This window comes from Coenobita brevimanus, chromosome 87, assembly GCF_032717465.1.
Source record: "Coenobita brevimanus isolate Jiangsu-jjx chromosome 87, ASM3271746v2, whole genome shotgun sequence".
NCBI classification, from domain to species: Eukaryota; Metazoa; Arthropoda; class Malacostraca; order Decapoda; family Coenobitidae; genus Coenobita; species Coenobita brevimanus.
The window spans coordinates 8,151,831-8,176,868 of NC_137040.1; the positions used below are offsets into that span (position 1 = coordinate 8,151,831).

The 25,038-nt window shown below is 41.5% G+C and overlaps 1 protein-coding gene across 1 annotated transcript in view; it reads right to left on the minus strand.

The window, feature by feature from the left end:
• Positions 1-2,433: 2,433 nt before the first annotated feature.
• Positions 2,434-25,038, minus strand: part of LOC145411054 (sodium- and chloride-dependent glycine transporter 1-like) — a 132,626-nt gene continuing 110,021 nt past the window's right edge. The window contains exons 13-15 of the mRNA XM_080281127.1: positions 17,174-17,341; positions 5,356-5,467; positions 2,434-2,761 (exon numbers count right to left, since the gene is read on the minus strand). Of these exons, the coding sequence (XP_080137253.1) occupies positions 2,736-2,761; positions 5,356-5,467; positions 17,174-17,341 (306 nt within the window). The 3' untranslated portion in view covers positions 2,434-2,735. The remainder of the gene's footprint in view (positions 2,762-5,355; positions 5,468-17,173; positions 17,342-25,038) is intronic.

The window sequence follows — 25,038 nt, forward strand, 5'->3', positions numbered from 1 at the left end:
GCCAGAAAATGCTTGGAAGGACACAAGTCACGTGTGAAAGCATTGGAAATGGGTTATCTGAGAGGAGCATGTGGAGTTATATGGAGAGAAAGACTGATAAGTGAGGAAGTGAAGGAGCATTGTGGTGTGGATGTGGATGTGACAGAGAGTTAGGAGAAATACACTGAGGTTGTTTGGTCATGTGGAGTGGATGGAGAACGAGAGACTAATGCAGAAAGGTGTGAGTCAGGTGGATGGGAGGAGAGGGAGGGGGAGGCTAAGGATGAGACAGAGGGATGGAATGAAGAAGTATATGAGAGAGGGGGATGTGAGTTGGGGGGAGGGCAGTGAAATGGTGGGAAACAGGGCAACATGGAGGCCAGTTGTTTATAGCCACCCCTTATGGGACTGAGGCATCTGGCAATAGACAGATAGATAGAAATTGTTTTTGAAAGAGATGATATACTGTATCTTGAACTTTCCCTTGCTAAGGTGCGTTGCTGCTGGAAATATTCCCAGTGTTTTAGGGTTAAAATCCGACTATCAGGATGCACTAAAATAATAATAATAATAATAATAATAATAATAACAATAATTATAATAATAATAATAATAATATTAACAATAATTATAATAATAATAATATATAATAATAAAATAACTTTTACAGCTTACCTATACTTGTGGTATTAATGCCTTTATCTACACAAATTACCACTTTGTATGGGCAAATATATTAATGTTAAAGAAAATTATACAAATTCCTGCTCAGTAAGTAGAAAGTAATCTTACTGAATATCATACAACTAATTTCAAAGTTTACAAACTGTGAGCCTCATGTAGGTAAAATGTTCACTTTTTTTCTTTTTAACTATATCAACTTAATATACTAAAAGGTGAATGGATAAATTATGAATTTAATCAACTGCAATCATGAAAATATTCATTTTCTTCAGGTAATGAGTTCATAAAGAGTATCTATTGATATATTATAGAATGTATCCTGGGAAATATTATAAACATGAACTTCCAGCCAAAATAGTGTCTGCGGGAAGTTTGAATAAGGTGATAAACTACTTAATATATTAAACTGTCTAATTTTAAGACAACCGAAGGTAAATATATTCTACCTGACTCATAAACTGCATACCGTACTGGTAATCATTATTGTACATAAATTATCAACTTCTAAGAGCAATTTCAGTGATCTTTGGTTATTGCACATAGCCTAATTGGTACTGAACATGGTGCATGATAATGCAATTGTGCAATGATGAAGCAGAGAACCAATGGGATTTATTTAACTAGTACCAGGCCTCAAGTGCGTACCCAAATTTTCCCTTTATGACAATTTAGACCCACTAAATACATACATACTGGTATGGTAGGTACCAGATATAGACATATGCATGGTCAGGTTATTATAAAATGATGAAAAAGGTACAAGAAACATGTACCACAGAGAGACTTGAGATGTGCTTGAGGTATGGGATTATGAGGCTAAGGGGTGGACAGCGAATGATCTCCACCACCTGGGTTTAACTCCTTGAGTAGGGCCTTATCTTTGAATCCCTCAAAACCATCAGAAACCACAGACATTGCACCATCATTCTTGACGGAAACCAGCTCAGGTGCATAATGACGATGTTTTTGAGCCGAAAAATGCACTATAACGGCAGAAGTGCAGATTTCCTCAAAGTGATAATGAAAACTGCTATAACCAAGTGCACTATACCCAAGGTATCACTGTCCCTGTAATACTAACATTTCATGAATTCATAATGGCAATACATATATCTGTTGCTCAATAAATAACACACTGATTATTCTCTGAGGTCCTCTAAAACACTAAACTGACTGGGAATATAGTTTACAGCTCTCCCAGAAACTAATACATGAAAACTATGGCTTTAATATACATATTACAAACATCTGTACATATTTGTAAGTATCTGTGGATATACTACAGTTTTCTACTATTATACAAGACAATGACATTTTACTATAATAATTTGTGAGTTTGCTGCCACATTAGGAAGCAGCCCAGGAACACCACACATCATTCCTTGCATCAGGCCCTTCAATCCATAACATATTATTCATTTTATTCCTGTTACCTCTACATGACTTTAACCAGCTGCAGAAAGACTCTGCCAACTGGAAAAGCTAAATTTTGTCTCCATTTACCTCTTCCAAAGGTTAATAAAATAATCTGGTGGGAGTCTGATTAAAATGAAAAATACATAATCAACTGAAAAGAGTAACAATCACATACAAATAATTCTATCACACACACCTCACAGCTGTCCTCTGCCTTCAGCAAACTCTTGCCTGTGACTGAGTTGCCATGCTTGAGACTTTCTTCTTTGATGCAGTGAAAATATTACCATTAGTTAACTCTTTCATGGTCGTGTCTTTTCTATTACCAGGTATGTCACTTCAGCAGACACCAGATGATATTATTTAGCCGAGTGAGTCATAAAAGCCTAAAAGTATTTTATATCACCACCACTAACCCTCCCATGGTTTGGAGAACTCTATTACTATATTCCAGCTGATGCCAGATTACTGGATTTTATTCAGCTCAGAGTGAATCAAAAGAACCAGAAAATGTTATGTACTCAAACTTCATACATTTTGGAGAGCACACAGGCAGCTCACTCCCACTGCATCAGTCACAGGAATCATCTGTGAGGCTACTACCATTACCTCATCTGCAGTAGTAACTCTTCACCGTACTTACGCATACATGCAACTTATATCTTATTTGCGGTGTCCTCATCTGAAATATAAAATTAATACAAATGTTGAAAAAATTCTTAGTACTGCACTTGTAATGTTATCATACAATAACAGCTACACCATATGAACATGGAAAAAATGGGTTAAGCTAATAGATGGACATACAATATTAATCCCTTCAGTCCAGTGATACAATATTATTTTTTTTCTTGCTATCTCCAGATAGTTCTCTTCAGCTCATAAGAAAGTTTTCAAATTTAGAGGTTAGATATAGCCTGCACTATAAATGGTTTCCTGACTTACAGGAAACCATTAGGCTTGTATTTCCTTCGTGTCAGCAACTAGGTTGGTGGAGGGTTAGTGCCCCTCCCCATGAAAAAACTGACTCAAAGACAAATGGCTGCTCCTTACAGGACTGTGGCATCTGGTTATAGATAGATATAGCCTTCTTGAACTTCACCAAAAAAAAAAATAAATAAATAAATAAAAATAAAAATACAGTAAATGAAAAAAATTAAGGTAATAATCTGCAGTTGGAAGAAGAAGAAAAAAATCAACGGAATGAACAAGTTATGGTAATTTACTGAGATGGTTTTGGCACAAGGAGAGGATGGGGGATGACAATTTGATGTAGAAAGTGAGAAGTGTTAACGCTGTTGGTAGGGTTGCAAGAGGCAGACCGAAAAAGACCTGGGACGAGATAACAAAGTGTGACCTTAGGGATAAGGGACTGAATTGGGGGGCTGCCAGAGACTGAGCAGCATGGAAAGCTGCCATTAGGTGATCAAGGCAGTATGCTGAAGCATGAAGAGCTGCCATTAGGTGATCAAGGCAGTATGCTGAAGCATGAAGAGCTGCCATTAGGTGATCAAGGCAGTATAATGAAGCATGAAGAGCTGCCATTAGGTGATCAAGGCTGATGCATGCATGCATGCTGAAGCATGGAGAGCTGCCATTAGGTGATCCAGGCTGCATGCTGAAGCATGGAGAGCTGCCATTAGGTGATCAAGGCTGATGCATGCATGCATGCATGTTGGAGCCTTTAAAAACGAAACAAAATGAACACTCAGCACCAGGTAAATACCTGTATTATATATACAGGTACTGTCCTTATTACTGTACAATTTAAGCAAGTTGAAAATGCATGGTACCTGACAAACTACAGAACTAGTCTATTTCAAACACCTTTCTTCAAAATGCATGGATGTTATATAGGAGCAAATGGGAAGTACAGATAACAGAAGGCCTGGTGGACCATGATGAGGTTATCTGTTAGGCCTGGTGGACCATGATGAGGTTATCTGTTGGAAAAACGTCTGACCCTACTAAGATTTAACCAACGTGTCAGAGAAAAGTTTAGAAAAGATACAGATAATGCCAATTACTCACAAGTCCATTTCCCCCCCCCCCCAGACATAGCATTACACCTACCTACCCAATTGTGTGAAACTCTCACTCACTCACACCTGACTACAACCGAACTTTGCTCACCAAAGAGTTTAATATTTTCTGCATGCCATCTAAATGCTTCAGTTACTGGGACAAATACAGGTATCACAATCTCATCACACCCTAACCACAGCCATACAGCCAAGCTGTTTTTAATACATTTTTTAACAACATGGCATGTCAGATAGCAGGACCGTACGAAAAGCATTGCAATGTTCTGGGTGGGAAATCACTCGGTCCCACCAACCTGGACAATGCGGGGCTGTGATATTCCACTGAATGCATAAAACTATTTTCCATTCTAGTTACCTTATGTTTCCTACTAATATATGTTAAGTTTCCACTCACTCAAGTGTGATATAAACGACATGGTTGAACCTTGGAGTCCTGCGGCAGAACATGAACAGATGTCATCACAAACACGTGGTAAAGGAAAAATTGGATGCTGGAACATAAACTGAATTTTTTTTTTATCTTTTCTTGGTTCAGTTCCCTTCTACATACCTAACAAGTCAGGGTTAACAACAGATAACAAGGGATCATTGTACTAGGGATTTCTGTATTATATCCTTATGGATGATGGCTGTCAATATTGTTTAAGTATTATTTAATTCAGGTGAGTCATCTCCATCTTGTAGAGGAGAACCAGTCTCAATAACCCCTTCAACTTTTTTTTTTTTTTTTTTTTAAATAAACAGCTGAACCTGTTCAGCTCGGAAGTAGCTCATGATTGTAGTGGCTGCTGTAGATTGTCTTGAATCTCATCAATACAAGGGACCAACAATAAGAAATAAAAAGATGACATTATGGAGCACAGACCTAAACATTACCACCCATTTCAACTGGAAGGGGATTCTGAGCTACGGAAAATGATCCAACAGAGTCAGTAAAATGCCAATTAAGAAACATGATCACATTATACAGCACAGACCTAAACATTTCCATTCATTCCAGATGGACTGGGATTCACAGCTATGTAAAATGATCCACTTGGGTTCAATGGAATGACTATCAATTCACCTAAATTTTCTGTTCGTCTAGGATAAGCATGTTATTTTGATACCTTTTGTTCTACCCAAATCAGTGGAACAGAACATTTTCCCACTTCAATTTATTGTAGCTGAGTTAGAAAGTAAGGAAACTGATATCTATGCAGGTGACTGATGAAGTATGAGTTCAACTTACCAAATGAGGTGACTTTGAGGAGTGGCTTTGCCCCAAATGAATCATTGGGCCTGATGTACACCTCTGGAGGTGGAGCCCACTCTGGGAGAGGGCGAGTAAGCTTCTGCAGACGCTGTAATATACAATACAGTAATGTTGCATTATGTACACTGGCTATATATGAAAAAATTACTATATGTGTGATACTGTTAAGTCTTGTTATAAGGTGCCCCTTTTGAAATTCACTCTGGTATTAAGACCATAGTAACCTGAAGGAAATCTGCCCATTAAAGTTCCATTGGCATCTGTACAGCTGAAACCCCTGTTTCCCTATTTAGCCTACAGCACAAGATACATGGAGAGTGTTGTGATACTATAAGACATCCCTGACTTATAACAGAGACTACTTGTATTTCATCAATCAGCGGGCTGAAACTTCAAGCCACTTGGCAACCATACTCTGAGGACACAGAGTGAAAGGTAGCAGACACCACAATCACTAACACAAGTTAGTAATGTATGTCGAAAATAGGGAAGCATCAACAGGCTCCCAGTTTTCTCCATTTAATCTATTTTCAGTGCCCTGCCACAAGTTTGTTGCACCCAAGCAATGCTGTTTGACACAAAATACTGTAAGTATACTCAATCCTCCCCTACCTGCATTCACTAATTTGAGACCCCAAGATTTGTCTTTAAATGTTTTGTTATTGAGAAGCTCAAGTCCATTCAGCACGCACACAAGCACATTCCCCCTCCCCCCCACACACACACACTAGGGTGTTTCATACTTGGAAATGTTCCACACTTTGTTCATACTGCTTATGGCTGTGATCCATTGTCCCTAAAAATGATTCCTGCAAAATCTCTCAGAAACTGAAGTATATTGGTTATCTCTGACAATCATAACTCAGGAATTTGCCAACCCCCCGCCCCCCCAAAAGCTGGGCAGTGGGCGAGTGCCATGTCAGTGCCTCAGGCAACGTTCAGTGTCTCGGGGTGAGTTGCTGGCAAGGTGGTGTCATGGAAAGTGCTTAACATGTTTCTTGCTTGGTGTGTGCAGTCTTATTACAGTTGTTTAAAATTTTGCCAGTCTTATTGCACATAAATCCAGTTAATCTGGATATCTGGCTAATTTGGCTATCAGATATTTATTGTTGCCCGATTGCATTTTTCAGTTGCCTGATAACACCAATTTTGACCTTATCTACAGGTCAGTTAGGGTCATGTCTCATGGTGTGTGGCTTGTCAAGATGTCCCAGTTTCCAGATTTTTCTTCAGCCCATCTTCCTTCCAAACAAGATGTTTTATGGCATCACAAGGACCAGAAGGAACCAGTTTAGAATGTGGCAAAGGTGGTTTAGGAGAAACTGAGGGAAGGTTGGAGGTGGGCTAACCTCCTTGTGAAAATGGAGGCCAACCTGAAGAAGCAGATTAAAGCAATTCCATGAAGAATACGTGGTGTTGAGGAAGGATGTGACAAAGAACACACCAGGTGCAATCATATCAAGCAGGGCCCAAAATAATGATTTGGACTTGCTCAAGGACCTTCTCAACTACCCGGATCAGGAGGTGGCATCATCAGCAGAGAAAGCCCTTCGACGTCACCTGTGATGCCTCAGCGAGGAGGCTGTCTCCTTGCGCTTTTTCGATGAGGGATATGAACTGAAGACCAGGCAGATGTTGCTGGAAAATCTTCACCGGCCAGTCAGGAAGTGTCTGAAGAGGCTGGAGGGAAAAAATCTCAGCATTTCTGCCACTGACACCCTGGACAGATTTGTAACCAGCTGAACAAAAGAATGCTAGAGTTGCTGGCTGCTGAGGCTGGAGTTCAGCAGAAGGTCCCTGAAGCCATCTATGCCCAGGACCTCAATGACCTGGTCAAAAATGTGAAAGTTATAAATGATGCTCCAGAACGAGGAACTGAAATAATCCAGAGGCTCAACGCATGATGCAAGGATGAAGAGCAGAAATGGTTCCTTCTAAAAACTGTGCACAATGACAGAAAATCGGTTCAGAGTACAAAGGTGGGAGTGGCTCAAGAGTTTACCTAACTTCACCGGAGTTCATGTTGAGATTGCCGCTTTTGCATAACTTCACTAGTAAAGTTCCGCTTTTTGTCACTGTTTCTCTGTTCCTGTAAAAATATGCCAACAAGTGCGACCTTTATATAAATGGTAGTTGTTAAAAAAATTGGTAGGAAACTTTTTCTACTCAAATGGGATAAAAACTCAATCAATATGAACTGCTTTACAATTTTCATATCTCTACTACACGAGGTGCTACCCCAAGGTTCCAGTAATTTGAATACTGTAAGAAAATAAGTTACCTTACCTCCTAGTTCTCACTGTCGTTTTTGAAGTAGTTCCCTTGGGCATGTATACAGTGGTACCAGTGTTTTTTCCACCAGTCCATGCATCCCTGGAAGGCTTTAGGCATGATGGTCTTGAGCACCTCCTGCGATTCTATCTGGATCTCCTAAATCAAGTCAAATCAGCGCCCTTTCAGTTGTAATTTCAGTATGGGAAACAAGAAAAAGTCGCAAAGGGCAAGGTCAGGTGAATAGGGTGGGTGGGGAATTACTACCGTGTTAGTGGAAGCCAGGAACTGCCAGACAATAACTGATGTGTGGGTGGGGGCATTGTCATGATGCAGGATCCAGTCTTTGTTCCTCCACTGTTCTGGAAGTTTGCAGCGGATGTCCTCCCTCAGATGCTGCAAAACTTCACAGTAAAACTTTCTCCTGGCAGACTGATTGGTGGGACAAATTCCTTGTGAACAATCCCTTGGATGTCGAAGAAAACGATCAACATCGACTTGACACTGCTGCGCCATTGGTCTGCCATTGCAAACCCGCCAAACCACCCACACACCACGTTACAGTAGCAAGCGTAGCTAAACAACATGTCCGCTAACAGACAGGGCCAGGGCCACACTGATGCACATGGGGTGCTGTTAACTCCTCCTAGTGGCAAAAGGCAAAACTGCAAACAGTTGGTTCCTTCTGTTCAAATTACTGGAACTTTTCAGTAGCACCTTGTATACTGATGAAACACACACACACACACACACACACACACACACACACACACACACAAAATTGGAGAGAACGGCAAGGAGATATGGCAGTAGTGTACGTTCCCCCTAAGACAAGAGCATGAAATGATGATGAATACCAGGAGATGTTGTCGGACATGGCCAGTTATCTACAGAAAACGATTAAGAAAAGCAACGATATAATTTTAATGGGTGATTTTAATTGTAAAGAGGTGAACTGGGAGGAATGGGACTCAGGAGGCAGCGATGATTCGTGGGGCACTATACCATTAAATATAACAACGAATAATGTGATGACGCAGTGGGTCTAAGAAATAAGATTCCAAGGTGAGGATGCACCAGCAAGATTAAATTTACTGTTTACCAAAGAACCCAATGTAATAAAATCTTTGAAATATCTGAGCCCTCTAGGAAAAAGTGATCATGTGGTCATTGAGTTTCAGATGATAACAGTGAATGTGGTGCCAAGAGACAAGCTTTATAGGCAGGGAAGATAAAACTTTGGGAAAGCAAACTTTACAGGATTGAGAAAATTTTTTGAAAATACTGATTGGAGAAAATCCAGAGAAACAAGAGAGATACAGAGAAAAGTGGGATATCTTTCTAGACCTCTATAATTTGGGAGTTGAAAAATATGTGCCAAGATTAAGAGGAAAAGACAACAGGAAAACGGAGTGGTTTAACAGAAGGTGTATGACAGCAAAAAAAGAGAGAGACACGGCGTGGAACAACTGAAGAAAGAGAGGTAAAAACAGAACAAAGGAAGAATATAAAAGAACTAGAAATGAATATACAAGAATACGTAGAGAGCAAAAACAGAACTTTGAAAAAGGTATAATAGACAAATGTTAGGATGAACCCAAACTGTTTTATAGATTTGTGAATGGCAAATTGAAACAAAAGGAAGGAATCACCAAACTGAATGTAGAAGGAGAGGTCTATAAAGATGCGGCAATGCAAGCTGAAATAATGAAAAAATGTTGCCAATCAGTTTTCTCTAATGAAAAGGAGTTTGTGGAAGGGGAGGAAGTGACTAGAAATGTAGTGATATGAGATATAAAAGTGGAAGAACAGGAAGTGTATGAATTATTGGAAACTCAAGATGTAAGGAAAGCCCCAGGACCAGATGGAATCTCTAATTGGGTACTGAAGGAATGCAGAGAACAACTGGCAGATAAGATTCACAGTTTAATTGCGTGTTCTCTGGAAGAGGGGAAAGTGTCTCAAGAATGGAAGAAGGCAAATGTAGTACCAATTTAAAAGGGAGGAAACAGGGAAGAACCTCTGAATTATAGACCAGTGTCCCTAACCAGCATGGTCGCAAAATTGCGCGAGAGAATCCTGAAAGATAGATGGATAAATTATCTAGAAGAGATGAATATTTTGGCTGAAAGTCAGTTTGGATTCAGAAGTGGCAGGTCATGTGTTTCCAATCTGTTGAGCTTTTACTCAAGGGCGACTGACGTGCTACAGGAAAGAGATGGTTGGATGGATTGTGTGTATTTAGATTTGGAGAAGGCTTTCGACAAAGTACCCCATTAGAGACTAATGTGGAAACTAAAGCATATAGGAGGGCTGAAGGGAAACCTTGAGAGACAGACAAATGAGGACAGTAATAAAGGATAAGATGTCTGGATGAAGGGAAGTAACATGTGGAGTCCCACAGGGTTCGATGTTGGCGCTAGTAATGTTCTTGATTTACATAAACAATATGGTAGATGGAGTGAACAGTTATGCAAGTCTGTTTGCTGATGATACAAAGATCTTGAGGAAGGTAGAGGTTGAGGAGGACTGTAAATGCTGCAGGAAGATCTGGATAGGATACATGAGTGGAGCCAGATGTAGGAAATGAAATTCAATGCAAAGAAATGTAAAATATTGGAAATGGGTAAAAGTACTAAGAGGCCATCACTGAATTATTTGACGGGTGATGAACCAATCACAAAAGCGAGAGAAGAGAAAGATTTGGGAGTGCTGATCCAGGATAGTCTGTCACCTGAAAAACATATTAACAAGATAGTTAGAGAGACGTATAAACTCTTGACTAACATACAGTACTCGTCAGAAGTATTCAGCGTTGTCCGCCGGGCGCGCAATACTTATGGCCCAAAAAGAATCACCCATTTTTGGGGGTAAGAATTGAGCCACAAGTTTGAGCTCCGAGCATGACGTCACGGTAGCCTGAGGCCTTCCGACACGCTGGTTGGTTCCCGCCTCAGTCGCCCACGGGCTGCCTGAGAGAGAGGAACTCCACCGAGTTTCCCTCTCAAATTGCGCCATTTTTTACCGAGTGTCCCACAGTGTTTTGGCCTTTAAAACTTTGTTATGGCACCTACCCGTGAACTATCGAGTGAAATCATATCCCAGATCATTGCTCTAAAGGAGGCAGGCCACCAGACAAAGGAAATTAGTGAATTGGTTGGTGTGGCACGATCGACAGTGCGTCGTTGGTGTGCGCGGTTTCGGGAGGAAAACAGTGGTGAAGTTCCCACAAAGAAACTGAGGTCTGGTAGGCCTAGGAAAACTTCCCCAAGGTCTGTTAATGTTTTAAAACGTGCAGTGGAGTTTAATCCTCATGTGAGTGCAAGGAAAATTAAGGAGAGCAACCCAGAAGTGTTTGGTGAGGTGTCAGTGAGAACAGTGTCTCGTAGGGTGCATGAGCTTGGTTACACAAGTCACAGGCCTGTGAAAAAGCCTCTTCTCTCTAGCAGCCAGAGAATTCGTAGGCTTGCCTTTGCTAATAAATATCTAAACTGGGGTGAGGAGCAATGGTTGTCAGTGTTGTGGTCTGATGAGGCAACGTTTAGTGTTACCTGTAACAGAGGAGCACGCAAAGGTAGTGACCCACTTGACCCACGGTATGTAGAAAGCACAGTTAAACATCCTGATTCACTCATGGTATGGGGTTGTTTCTCAGGGAAGGGTTTGGGGAAGCTTGTTGTACTTCCCAAGAACCTCAGAGTGAATCAGGATGTTTACCTGGAGCTTCTGTGTGATCATTTACCAGACTCCTTCGAGCTAACAGGTGCACGAGTGTTTCAGCAGGACGGTGCACCTGCTCACAAGGCCAAATCGGTCACCAATTGGCTTCGTGACTGCGAGGTATCATTCATGACAGACTGGCCAGGAAATAGCCCAGACCTCAACCCGATTGAAAACCTCTGGTACCTCGTAAAGAAGAGTCTCCAAGGGAAGGACGTGAGCTCTCTGCCTAAGCTGGAAGCCGCCATTCGTGACTCCTGGGACAAAATACCGCTCCAGCACCTCAGGAGCCTCGCCCTTTCACTTCCAAGATGTCTCAGGTCCATGAAGAAACGTAAAGGCTACCCTACGAAGCACTAAAGGTAAATAAAATGCATTATTTATATGTTTTTTCAATGTTGAAAAGTTTGTTTCTCAGGAGGGACGCAGGGCGCTCCATACTTCTGACGAGCACTGTATGTGTAGCATTTAACTACATGGATGAGGAGATGATGAAAACATTGATAGTGGCCATGATCCATCCCAGGTTAGAATATGCAGCAGTAGTGTGGTCCCCACACAAAAAGAAAGATAAGAACAAGATTTAGAGAATACAAAGGGCAGCAACCAAGATGGTCTCCAGCCTGGCAGATGTCATACAAGAGAGAGGCTGGAAAAACTGGATATGCCTTCCTTAGTGGAAGGGAGAGAGAGGGGTGACATGATTGCAGTGTTCAGGACCATGATGGGAGTAGATAAAACTGGCAGAGAAGATCTGTTTGTATGGGATAAGAGAGTAACAGGACATGGAATAAAACTGAAGAAGCCAAGCTGCTTGAAGGATATCAAGAAATATAGTTTTCCTTAAAGATGCATAGGCCTGTGGAATAGCCTGGACAAAGAGATCGTCCAGTCTAAAGACTTACATGAGTTTAAAGCAAAATTTGACTTACTATGAGACAGAGATGGGACCCCACGTGAATAGCTCATTTCCTGTATATCACAATTATTTAAATACAATTAGGTAAATAAACACAGAAAGATTAAAAGTGGCATTTACTAATGTAGATGGTCTAATCTCGGCAAGGCTAGAAATTACCAATTTCTTGAGGGTAATTGAACCAGACATTATGTGCTTTGTAGAGACCAAACTAAGAAAGGATATTGAAATCCAAATGCGAGAATGGAAATACAAACTATGGAAAAGAGATAGAAAAGAAATAATGGAGAGAGGAATGATGATAGCAGTGAAGAACAGCTTAAATGTGGATAATGTGGAACTGGGAGAAGGTATGGCTGAAATGAAAAATATTAAACTAGAAACCAGAGAGAACTGCAAGAAAGACATCACAGTAGCATATGTCCCCCCTAAGACAAGGGCATGGAATCAAGATGAATACCAGGTGATGTTGTCAGACATAGTTAGATACCATACCTACAGAAAGTGACTGCAAAATTCAAGAACACAATCTTGATTGGTGATTTTAATTGTAATTAGGTGAACTGGGAAGAGTGGGCCTCAGGAGGTAGTGAGGATTCGTGGGACAGTAAACTGTTAAATATAACATTGAATAATGTAACGACACTGTGTCAAAGAAGAAACATGATTTAGAGGTGATGACACACCAACAAGACTAGATTTACTGCTAACCAAAGAACCTGACATAATTGAATCTCTGACATAACTGTGTCCTACAGGCAAAAGTGATCATGTAGTGACTGAGTTCGAAATGACAGTAGGGATTATGCAACCAAGAGATGAACCATACAGGCAAGGAAGATACATCTTTGGTAGAGCAAACTTAACAGGATTTATTAAATTTTTTAAAAATGCAGACTGGAGAGAATTCACAGAAACAAGAGAGGTACAGAAGAAGTGGGATATCTTTCTAGAATTCTATAATATGGGTGTGGACAAATATGTGCCAAAAGTATGTGGGAGCGCGAACTGGAAAAAAGACTGGTTCAACAAAAGTGTATGCCAGCCAAGAAAAGAAAGGAATGCGGCATGGAACAAATGGAGAAAGAGAGGTGACAACAGAACAAAGGAAGAATAGAAAAGAACTAGAAATGAATATACAAGAATATGTAATGAGGAAGAAGGAAACTTTGGAAAAGGTATAACTGACAAATGTAAGGAAGAACCTAAATTGTTTTATAGGCAAGTTAATGGCAAACTAAAACAAAAGGAAGGAATTAATAAGCTGAAAGTAGAAGGCAAGGGCTATAAAGATGCAGTAACACATGCTGAAACAATGAAAAAATGCTTCCAATTGGCTTTCACCAAAGAAAGTGATTTTGTGGAGGGGGAGAGAGTCACTAGAAATGCAGTTAAGAGATATAGAAGTGAAAGTGCAGGAAGTGCATAGCTTATTGGAAATTCAAGATGTAAGGAAGGCCCCAGGATCTGACAGAATCTCTAACTGGATACTAATGGAATGCACAGAACAACTGGTGGATAAGGTTCATGGTTTATTGTGTGTTCTCTGGAAGAAGGGTAAGTGCCTAGGGTATAGAAGAGGGCCATGTTGTGGCAATTTACAAAGAAGGGAATATGGAAGAACCCCTGAATTATAGACCAATGTCCCTGACCAGAATGGTCCCAAAACTGTGCAAGAGAATCCTGAAAAACAGATGGATAAAATATCTGGAGGAGATGGACACATTGGCAGGAAGTCAGTTTGGATTCAGATCTGGTAGGCTGTGTGTCTCTAATTTGCTGAGCTTCTACTCAAGGGCGATTGAAGTGCTACAAGAGAGAGACAGTTGGATGGACTGTGTGTATTTAGATGTCGACAAAGCCTCTGACAAGGTACCCCATAAGTGACTAATGTGGAAATTGGTGCACACAGGGGGACAGAAGGGGATCCTCTTGGAGTGGATGAAAAACTTCACGAGAGACGACAGATGAGGACAGTAATAAATGACAGGGTGTCAGGGTGGAGGGAAGTAACAAGAGGAGTCTCACAGGGCTTGGTGCTGGTGCCCACAATACTCCTAATTTCCATAAATGATATGGGAGATGGAATGAACAGTTATGCAAGTCTGTTTGCAGATGATGCAAAGATCATGATGAGAGTAGAAGTTGAAGAGGACTGTAAAATGCTGTAGGAAGATCTGGATTGGATTCATGACTGGAAGCGGACATGGGAAATGAAATTTAATGCAAAATAAATGTAACATACTGGAAATGGGTAAAAGTACCAAGAGGCCATCACTGAATTATTTGATGGGTAGTGAACCAATCACAAAAGCTAGAGAGGGACCTGGGATTGTTGGTCCAGGATAATTTGTCACCCCAAAAACACATTAACAAGATTGTTAGAGAGACACAAAATCTTGACAAACATAAGAGTAGCAGTGGGATTTCAATACACGAACAAGATGATGAAAAAATTGACCGGTTTCTATGATCTGCCCCATATTGGAATATGCAGCTGTGGTTTGGTCCCCATATAAAAAGAAAATATAAACAAGCTTGAAAGAACACAAAGAACAGCAACCAAGATGGTCCTCAACCTGGCATTTCTGTCATACAGGGAAAGGCCAGAAAAGCTAGATTTGCCTACCTTAGAAGAAGGGAGACAGAGGGGTGACATGATTGCAGTGTTCAGGGCCATGATGGGAGTAGAAAAAATTGACAGAGAAAATCTGTTTGTGGGGGATGGGAGAGTAACATGGACACAGAATGAAACTGAAAAAGCCAAGTTGTTTGAAGGATATCAAAAAATACAGTTTTCCATATAGATGCACAGACCTGTGGAATAGCCTGGACAAAGAGATCATCCAATCTAAAAACTTAAACGAGTTCAAAGCATAATCTGACTTGCTGAGAAACGGAGAGGGGACCCCACGTGCATAGTTCATTTCCTGTATATCACAACTAGGTAAATACAACTAGGTAAATAAAAACACACACACACACACACACATTCATTTCCTGTATATTACAACTAGGTAAATACACACACACACTTCTAATCTACTTTATATGTAGGCTGCTGTCATCCAGAAAAGTTTTGTTGTCATTTACCTATGGTTGAATTACGAGAAGGAAAACAAAACTCTATCTCCTGCCATCCATTATCTAATCCTACACCATCGCACCAGTGATGCAACAGCTTGGGGTTAAATTATTTAGGCTTAGTACGAACATTTAAAGCAATGATGTTGCATCACATCCTCCCTAAGTGGCATTCTCTGAGTAATAGTGTATACCCAACGACACAATAAATTTCAGCTCTTATGAACCTTACTTGGTTTGAGCACCTTAACATACTAGACCACCAAGTATTCATTTGTTGGTTATATGGGTATCACCCAAAGTTGTAAACAGCTTCCAGTAGTAAAGAAAACTACTGGCAATTAGCTTGCTTCTTAGTATAGAGTAACCTGCAGGAAGCACAAGGGAGAAAGGAAGTAAATGGGAGTACCTCCAACACTTACCTAACTATTACTTGGGGTAAAATCTATGTATCAGACAGCAATGTTAACATCTGACCAGCCAACAATTAATGGCTCATACAAGTTAGATTTTACTAAGTGCATGTAGATTTATCATCGTCCCCATATTGAAGATAAAATTACAAAATGCAATGTAATAAAATCATCCATGACTGAATGTTTACAAAACCAAAAGCTTTACCAATAATGAAACAAAGACTTTTCCTCAAGGCACTACCTTACTTGACATGTCCTGGCAGCATATATGATTGAATCTTTCACTGTATGTGTTTTTAAACTTTGTGTGTGTTCAGTGTAGATCTACAGGTATTTACCATCATCCTCTTATATAACAGTGTGATCATGGGAAGCAAAGGTATGGATAAACTTATTTGTTATCCATGACTAAATGTTTATACAGCTAAAGGAATGACTACTTTTAGTGAGTTATGATGCTCAAATGAATGTGGTCCATCAGGATTTAAATATGAAGGGTGACTGGGGTTCACTGCTCATTAAATGCCACTCCAGAAAGCAACTGGCCACTGCTACCTAAGACATATGAACTGAGTAGCTTTGTCTTGAGCCAATATGCTACTGATGGAGCAATAAAGGATTGAATGATGAAAGGATGGATATAGTTTTATTGCTATCATTTTTCTTGCAACATCTATCTATCTATGGCCAGAAGCAATATTTCTGTAAGGGGTGGCCATTTGAACATATGGGGTTTGGCCATGTGGAGAGGATGGAGAGTGAGAGACTAATGAGGAGAGTGTATGTGAGTGAGGACTCTGGGGGTAGAGGGAGGGGGAGACTGAGGATGAGATGGAGTGGAGAGGTATATGAGAGAGGGGGGTGTGAGCTAGGGGTAGAGCAGTGAAATGGCAGGGGACAGGGCGACAAGGAGGTGATTTGTTTGTGGCCATCCCTTACAGGATTGAGGCGTCTGGCAATAGACAGATAGAAAACTAACTTTTCAATGAGGAAACTCAAGATTTTCTGATCTATTTGATATTTGGGCTTGAGTTTTTTTTTTTAATCTTTTTAGTGAGAGGATTTGCAAAGATGGGAATTTCATTACAGTGCCTGACCTATGTCACCAAGTACTGGTAGCCTATACAATGTGTAAATGTGGAAGGTGCAGGTCCTGAACCTGTGGACATAAGCCAAGTATATACTACAGTCATACTTCTTATGTCTGTAGAGGAGGAGGAATAAATTTAAAGGTCCCTTTGTTGATACCACTCCTCACAGAATGTGGCACTGAGCATCAGGCAATGCAAAGAGCTAAATATGACATTTTGTAGTGACCACATGGTTTAGAACTGCACAGTATTACCGCTCTATAACAAAATGCAGCTGCAGAGGTTAGCCATACCTCTAGGAATGATCCCTTTTCACGCAGAATCTTGAAAACAGCCACAATCGGGATGAGGATGACAGAGGAGAAAGACAGCACCCATCCAATGGCATTAGCCCAGTAGGGGAATTCATAATCTCCATATCTTGCAGGAGTGAAGTCAATCCAGGTAAATACCAATATTGTCTGAAAAGTCATCAAGTACATTATTCTGCTGTATTTATATATATATATATATATATATATATATATATCGTTTCGTTTCGTTTCGTTTTTAAAGGCTCCAACATGCTTGCATGTGTCGGCCTTGGTCACCTAATGGCGGCTCTCCACGCTGCACGATCCATTGCAGCCTCCCTGTTCAGTCCCTTAACCCTAAGGTCACACTTAAGGACCTCGTCCCATGTCTTTCTCGGTCAACACCTCATAACCCCACCCCCAATATTAACACTTCTCACCTTCCTTACCCAATTATCATCCCCCATCCTCTCCACATGTCCAAACCAACTCAATCTACCACAACACCAATACACTCCAGTCCCATCCTATCTCTCAACTCTTCCATTGTAAACCCAGCCCCTCCAGGCCTTGGACGCAGGGACGCACTGCACATCTAAGGCCTGGAGGGGCTGGGTTTACAATGGAAGAGTTGAGAGGTAGGATGGGACTGGAGTGTATATATATATATATATATATATATATATATATGTAGTAGTAGTGCAGATATCTGTAGTAGCTGTTGCAGTCCCAAGTTCATCTATAACATGAACCAAATGGACTGCAGCCTGATGAAGGGGATCTGTATAACCATCCAGATATATCAGTGTCACCATATGATGGAGCCACTCTCCTGCACCTCTGCTGTATACAAGATAGCGTAAGTAATATGCCCTCTACAGCACGATGAGCAGAGTGGTAGCTGAACAGGGAGCTGTTGATGGAACTGTTAATGAGCAGTACAGAGCACTCATGACCAACCTCTTGAGAGTTACTGGTACAGTGTGTGGATGGACAAAGGGCACTCCAAGATATAACAAAACATGGCTATGGGATGAGGGTGTAGAAGCACCCAGTCGAGGAGAAAAGAAGACTTTTCCGGGAGTGGAGAAAGGGTGGTAACAGAGAGGAATACCTGAATGCCAAGCACAGACCTAGGAAGGAGGTATACAGGGTAAAATCTGAGTTTCAGAGACTTTTATTGGATAACCTAAACAGTGCTGAAAGGAAGAATATGGTACTTAAGGTGGCAAATCTAATGAAGGCGGAAAACAGTGATAACAAAGGTGAGCAATGTGTGAAGAAAAATGAAGGAAAGGTAGTGGTGGGCAGTGGAGATAATAAAGACAACTGGAAAGAGCATTATAACCAACTGCTGAATGAGGAATTTGACTAGAACAGGGAAGTTTGGAGTCAGCAGATCCAGTGTTTGGCCCTTAGCCTTTGACTGATGCTGTAAGCAGGGCAACAGGCAGGATGCAGTTGGGGAAGGCACTGGGTGTGTCTGGGTAGACTGCTGAAATGCTGAAGGTCTCAGGAGATATATGAGTGGGTTTTGTTACTGATCTGATAAATTCAATTGCAGTTTATATGAGTTTGTTGTCCTAGATGACTGGCTGAAGAGTGTGATTGTAAATGTGTTTATGGGGAAGGGTGATGCCCTGGAAAAAAGAAATTACAGAGGCATTAAACTCATGGACCAGATAATGAAGGTAACAGAGAGAGTCCTAGATGGCATGATAAGGGAGAATACTGATGAGATGCTGTTTGGGTTTATGCCATGCAAAGGGACCACCGATGCCATATTCACTGTCTGACAGCTTCAGGAAAATATATAGGAATGAAAAGGGATCTGTGCTTTGTTTTTGTTGATTTGGAGAAGGCCTTTGACAGAGTCCCTAGAGAGGTGGTGAAGTGGGCAATGAGGAAGCTTGGGATCAAGGAGTGTCTGGTTAGAGTGGTTTTGGCTATGTATGTGGGTGTTCGCACCCAGGTGAGAGTGAATATAGATTTGAGTGACATATTTCCCGTGAATGTTGGCGTGCATCAGGGGGCAGTCTTGAGCCCTCTATTGTTTGTTCCGCTGCTTGAAGCTCTCAAGAGACTTCAGAAATGGACTTCCATGGGAGATGTTGTATGCTGATGTCTTGGTGCTGATTGCAGAGAATGAAGGGGAGGCAGAATAAAGATTTAGGAAATAGAGAGATGGAATGAGGCACAAGGGTTTGAAAGTAAATGTAGATAAAATAAAAGCAATGGTATCTAGGACTCATGGGGGTACTGTCAAAGCAGAGGGAATGTGACCATTTGCAAACTGCTAAAAGGGTGTTGGAAGTAACTCCATCTTGTGCAGTGTTTGTGACAACTAGGTGCATTAGAGATGTGGTGGTATTAAAGGTAGGCTGTAAAATACTGCTGATTTCATGTGCCCAGTGCATTGGAAAGAGCATGCAGAGATTCTCAGGCATGAAAAAACTGATCTTGCTGGAAAGTCTCTTGAGTGTGTAGAGGAAGTTTGTTATTTGGGAGACATGTTATGTGCTGGAGATGAAGGTAGGATAAGGAGTGACTGGAGGAAGTTCAGAGGGCTACTGCCTCTCAGCAATGAAAGGGCTCCCCCTCCAAGCTAAGGAGTATCTGAATGTGGCATGTGTTGGAAAAGCAATGCTGCATGGTCGTGAGACCTGGGCAATAAAGGAAGAGGATAATCGTAGGATCATCCATCCATCCATCATCCAATCCTACATTGCCCCATGAGGAGCGTAGGAGCCCAGGGCTAGGCAGTTGGTCCCGACATTTAAGATGAGAGTGACCAACTTCACTCATCCCTGAGTGGCACTACGTGAGCAAGCAACCTCAACCACCCTTTGGATATAAACCTTCACCGGCTCAATCCAACTGGAGCGCAATAATTACCCACTAAACCACCAGGTGCCAAAATCTGGTTATATGATTACCACCCAGCATAGTAAATGGTTTCCTGGTGCACAGGATACCATTTGGCTTGTCACTCAGTGTAGAGTCACCCACAAGCTGAAGGAAGTGGAAAGAATGAAGGAAAAAGACAGAACAGGGAGTGTAAAGTCACCCGTAGGCAGAAGGACAAGGAAAGAATGAAGGAAAGAATGTACAGAAATGACAATGATCAGAAGAATGTGTAGTATGTCCTTCAATGTGAGGCCTGGGGGACTAAGATTGTAACTGACGAGTTGACGGGAAGGATGGGACTACAATATATTGATGCTGTGATGAGCAGGAGTAGACTGAGATGGTTTGGGCATGTTGAGAGGATGGAGGATGACAAATGGGTGTGGAAGATGAGATGTGAGAATGTCAGAGGTAGGGTTGTGAGACGCAGTCCAAAATAAAACTGGAATGAGGTCACAGAGTGTGACCTGAATGGGAAGGTTGTCACAGATCAAGCAGCATGGACAGCTGCGATTTGGTAACCAAGGACGATGCATGAAAGCATGCTGGAGCCTTTATAAATGATATAAATAATAATAATAATAATAATAATAATAGTAGTAATAATAAAAGTAATAATAATAATAATAATAATAATAATAATAACAATAATAATAATAATAATAATAATAATAGTAATAACAATAATTCACCAACATCGCCATCATTATCCTACCTCTTTTTCCCACTTTCAGAAAAAAAAAAAAAAAAAGTAATAAGGAGTATGCCTGATGAAATGGGCCACATTCACTCCCCATTCAAGCCTCTACCACACTCACTTCCCTTAAAAGCATCCCTTCCACATGCAGCTGCATTAGTACCTACCAAACGGGGTCAGTCTAACATGTCTGGTTAAAATATAGATGCCAAACCCCTGACATATATTACCATACTACACACAAAATCCATCCACCCAGCTCAATCCTTTGCCAGTTTCCTAGCCTTATCTACCTGCACATCCCTTTCTCTCACACACTTATTTACTGTACCTATCCACCTATTACTTGGTTTACAAAACCACCTCCCACTTTCAGTTTCACTTACATATATAGGGACCCCCTCCTCTGTTTTTTAGTTCCTAAAAAGAGACAGGCCAGAGAAAGGGATGGGGGATGGAGTTATCCCCATACCCTGAAGATTGGGTCTATGAATGTGCGTGGATGTAGTACAATTGAGGCTAAAAGGGAAGAGATTGGAAGAATGTTTGTGAGAAGAAAGTTGGATGTGTTAGCTTTGAGTGAAACGAAGATGAAAGGGAAGGGTGAGTCTATGTTTGGAAGTGTGAATGGAAGATTGTCAGGTGTTGATAGAGGAAGGGCAAGAGAAGGTGTGGCCTTGTTAGTGAGTCCGGAATTACAGCAGTGTGTGACTGAATGGAAGGAGGTGTCATCGAGACTGATGTGGGTGAAAGCCAAATCTGAACGTGAGTTATGGGTGTTTGTGAGTGCATATGGGCCTGGTAGTGAAAGGGATGAAGAAGAGAGGGAGTCTTTCTGGAATGATGTTGATGAGTGTCTGCAGAGTTTTGGAGCGAATGTGAATGTGGTAATGATGGGAGATCTGAACACTAGAGTGGGAAATGTAGCAGTTGAAGGTGTAGTTGGTATGCATGGTGTGCCTGGAAGAAATGAAAATGGGGAACGAATGATAGCGATGTGTGTTGAGCGAGAGATGGTAGTTGGAAATACGCTGTTTGAGAAGAAAGATATTTATAAGTATACATGGGTGAGACAGGAGGGTGGAAGGGTTGTTGATAGAGCTTTGATGGACTATGTGGTTGTGTCTAGGAATGTAATAGGAAGATTGTTGGATGTGAGAGTTCTGAGAGGGGAGGGTGGAGGTATGTCTGACCACTACCTGGTGGAGGAAAAGTTAAGAGTAGGTAAGAGATGGGTGAGAGCAAGGAGGGTTAGGTGTGGCAGGGAGGTTTTGAAAGTGAGTGAGTTGGATAAAAGAGAGAAAAAGATAGAGTATCAGGAGAAATTGAAAGATGAGTGGAACGCACTGAAAGATCAGGAAAATGGCAGTGTGGAGGAGGAATGGCAGTTGTTTAAGAGTGCTGTGGTGGGGCATGCAGAAGAGGTGTGTGGTGTGAGACTTGTGGGTGGTGGTGTAAGAAAAGGAAGTGAATGGTGGTGCGAGGAAGTAAGTATGGCTGTGGCTGAGAAGAGACGTGCATACGAAGTGTGGCTGCAGAGGAAGGATGAGATGTCATATGAAAGGTATAAGGAAAAGAGGAATAGGGCGAGAAGGGCTGTGCGTGATGCTAAAGTGGCAGCAGATGAGAGGTGGGGTAGGCAGCTTACAGAGAATTTTCAACAGAATAAGAAAATGTTTTGGAAGGAGGTGAAAAGGGTGTGAAAGGGAGAGTCTGGGAAGGAAGAACAAGTAAAAGCAGAGGATGGAAGGATGTTAATTGAGATGGATGCAGTAAGGAAGAGATGGGCAGAGTATTTTGAAAGATTATTAAATGTAGAGGAGGAAAGGGTGGCTGAGATTGTGGCAGATGGAAGGGTGCAAGGAATAAATGTGTTGGGAGAGTTGAATGATTCTTTGATCACGAAGGAGGAAGTGGAGAAGGCAGTAAAGGAGATGAAAACAGGGAAAGCTGCAGGTATGGATGGGTGTGCTGTGGAATGCCTGAAAGGTGGTGGAGTGACTATTGTTGACTGGTTAGTAAGATTGTTGAATGTGTGCTTTGTGAAAGGTATGGTGCCAATTGACTGGGCAAGTGCTTGTGTGGTCCCGTCGTATAAAGGCAAGGGTGATAAGTATGAATGTACTAGCTTTAGGGGTGTAAGTCTGTTGAGTGTTGTAGGTAAGGTTTATGGTAGAGTGTTAATTATGAGAGTTAGAGAGGGTACAGAGGGAGTGATTGGTGAAGAGCAGTGTGGCTTTAGGAGAGGGAGGGGATGCGTGGATCAGGTGTTTGCTGTGAGACAAGTGTGTGAAAAGTATTTAGCGAAAGACAGGGATGTGTTTTGGGCATTCATGGATTTAGAGAAAACGTGTGATAGAATTGATAGGGAGGCTTTGTGGACTGTTTTAAGATTGTATGGACTTGATGGTAGGTTACTAAAAGGGGTGAAAAGTTTTTATGTAAATAGTAGAGCGCGTCTAAGAGTGGGAAATGCTGTGAGTGACTGGTTTCCTGTGAGAGTGGGGCTGTGACAGGGATGTGTGATGTCGCCTTGGTTGTTTAATATTTACATGGATGGTATTGTAAGGGAGGTGAATGCAAGAGTTTTAGGTGGAGGTCTGAGTCTGGTGAATGTTGATGGTGGAGAGTGGAATCTGAAGCAGCTGCTGTTTGCAGATGATACTGCACTGGTGGCTGATTCAAAGGAGAGATTGAGACAGTTGGTAGAGGAGTTTGGAGGGGTGTGTGAAAGGAGGAAATTGAAAGTAAATGAGAATAAGAGTAAAGTGATGAAGTGTACGAGGTTGGTAGATGGTAGGGGGATGAATATAGCTTTGAATGGCGAGTTGCTTGAGGAGGTAGAGTGTTTTAAATATCTAGGGTCACATGTTGCTGTGGATGGAAGAATAGATGCAGAAGTGAAGTTTAGAATAAATGAAGTAGGAAAGGTGCTGGGAGGAATGAAAAAAGTGTTTAGATGTCGTTTGCTTAGAATGGATGTAAAGAGAAGGTTGTACGAGGGTGTTGTGGTACCGACTGCGTTATATGGGGCTGAAACATAGAATATGGGTGTAGCAGAGAGGAAAAGTTTGAATGTAATGGAGATGAGGTGTCTGAGGAGTATGTGTGGAGTGACGCGTATGGATCGAGTAAGAAATGATGAAGTGCGAAGGAGAACTGAAGTTGTTCGGGAGATGGCTATTACAGTTGAGCAGAAGGTGTTGCGATGGTTTGGGCATATGGAGAGAATGGATAATGAGCGATTGGTGAAAAAGATAACTAGATCTGATGTGAGAGGTGTAAGGCTGAGAGGAAGACCACGAATAGGATGGATGGACAGTGTGAAGAGAGCACTGGATGTGAGAGGGATGTCTGTTGAGCAAGGAAGAGTGGCTGTGCGTGACAGAAATAAATGGAGAGAAATTTTGAACGAATAAGTGATGACGCAGCCGTGAGGGGATATTCTCCCGCATTTGGTCTGATCAGCTAGTCAGGTCAGGTGCGGGTAAGGGGATAGGTCTGTTATGATGTGGCAAGGGTAAACCAGCTCTGCTGTCGGGCCCTGCTGCGGATGTCACTGATTGCATTGCGCAGTTGACCCTTGTGCGGTGTGGTGCAGTGAGGATCTGTCCGTTCTCCCCTTGGGGCTAAGATGCGAATGAATGTGTTTGAATGGATGAGTAAATGGGGAGTGAGTCGTCCTGTCTCGGCTACCTCCCTTTCCTTGGGGGAAGCAGCCTAGGTATATAGATAGATAGACAGATTTATACCCATTCTCTCTACATGATCATACCATCTAAGTATGCTCTCTTCAAGTCTGCTGTCCATGGACTTTCTTGTTCCATGTCTTTTATGAACGACATGTCAGGATTTCCCCCTCCCCCCCCACTCCTTACATGTTTTTCGAAAACCCCATCTCCACTACTCTAACTCCTGGATATTCATTTCCAATCCATACAAAAGGCTCACATTATGTTAATGAAGATACTAAAACTCCATGAAATAATTACAACAAATGAATACTAATAATAATAGTAATAACAACAATAGGGGGAGGCGGTGGCTCAATCGGTCGAGAGGTGGCCTGCAGTCCTAACGGACCCAGGTTCGAATCCTGGCTGGGATTATATTCTTCCTTTGTTCTATCGTTACTTCTCTTTCTCCATTTGTTCCATGCCTTATTCCTTTTTTTTTACTGCTATCATACACCTTTTGTTGAACCAGTCATTTCTCCAGTTCTCTTTCCCACTAACTTTTGGCACATACTTTTTCATGCCTG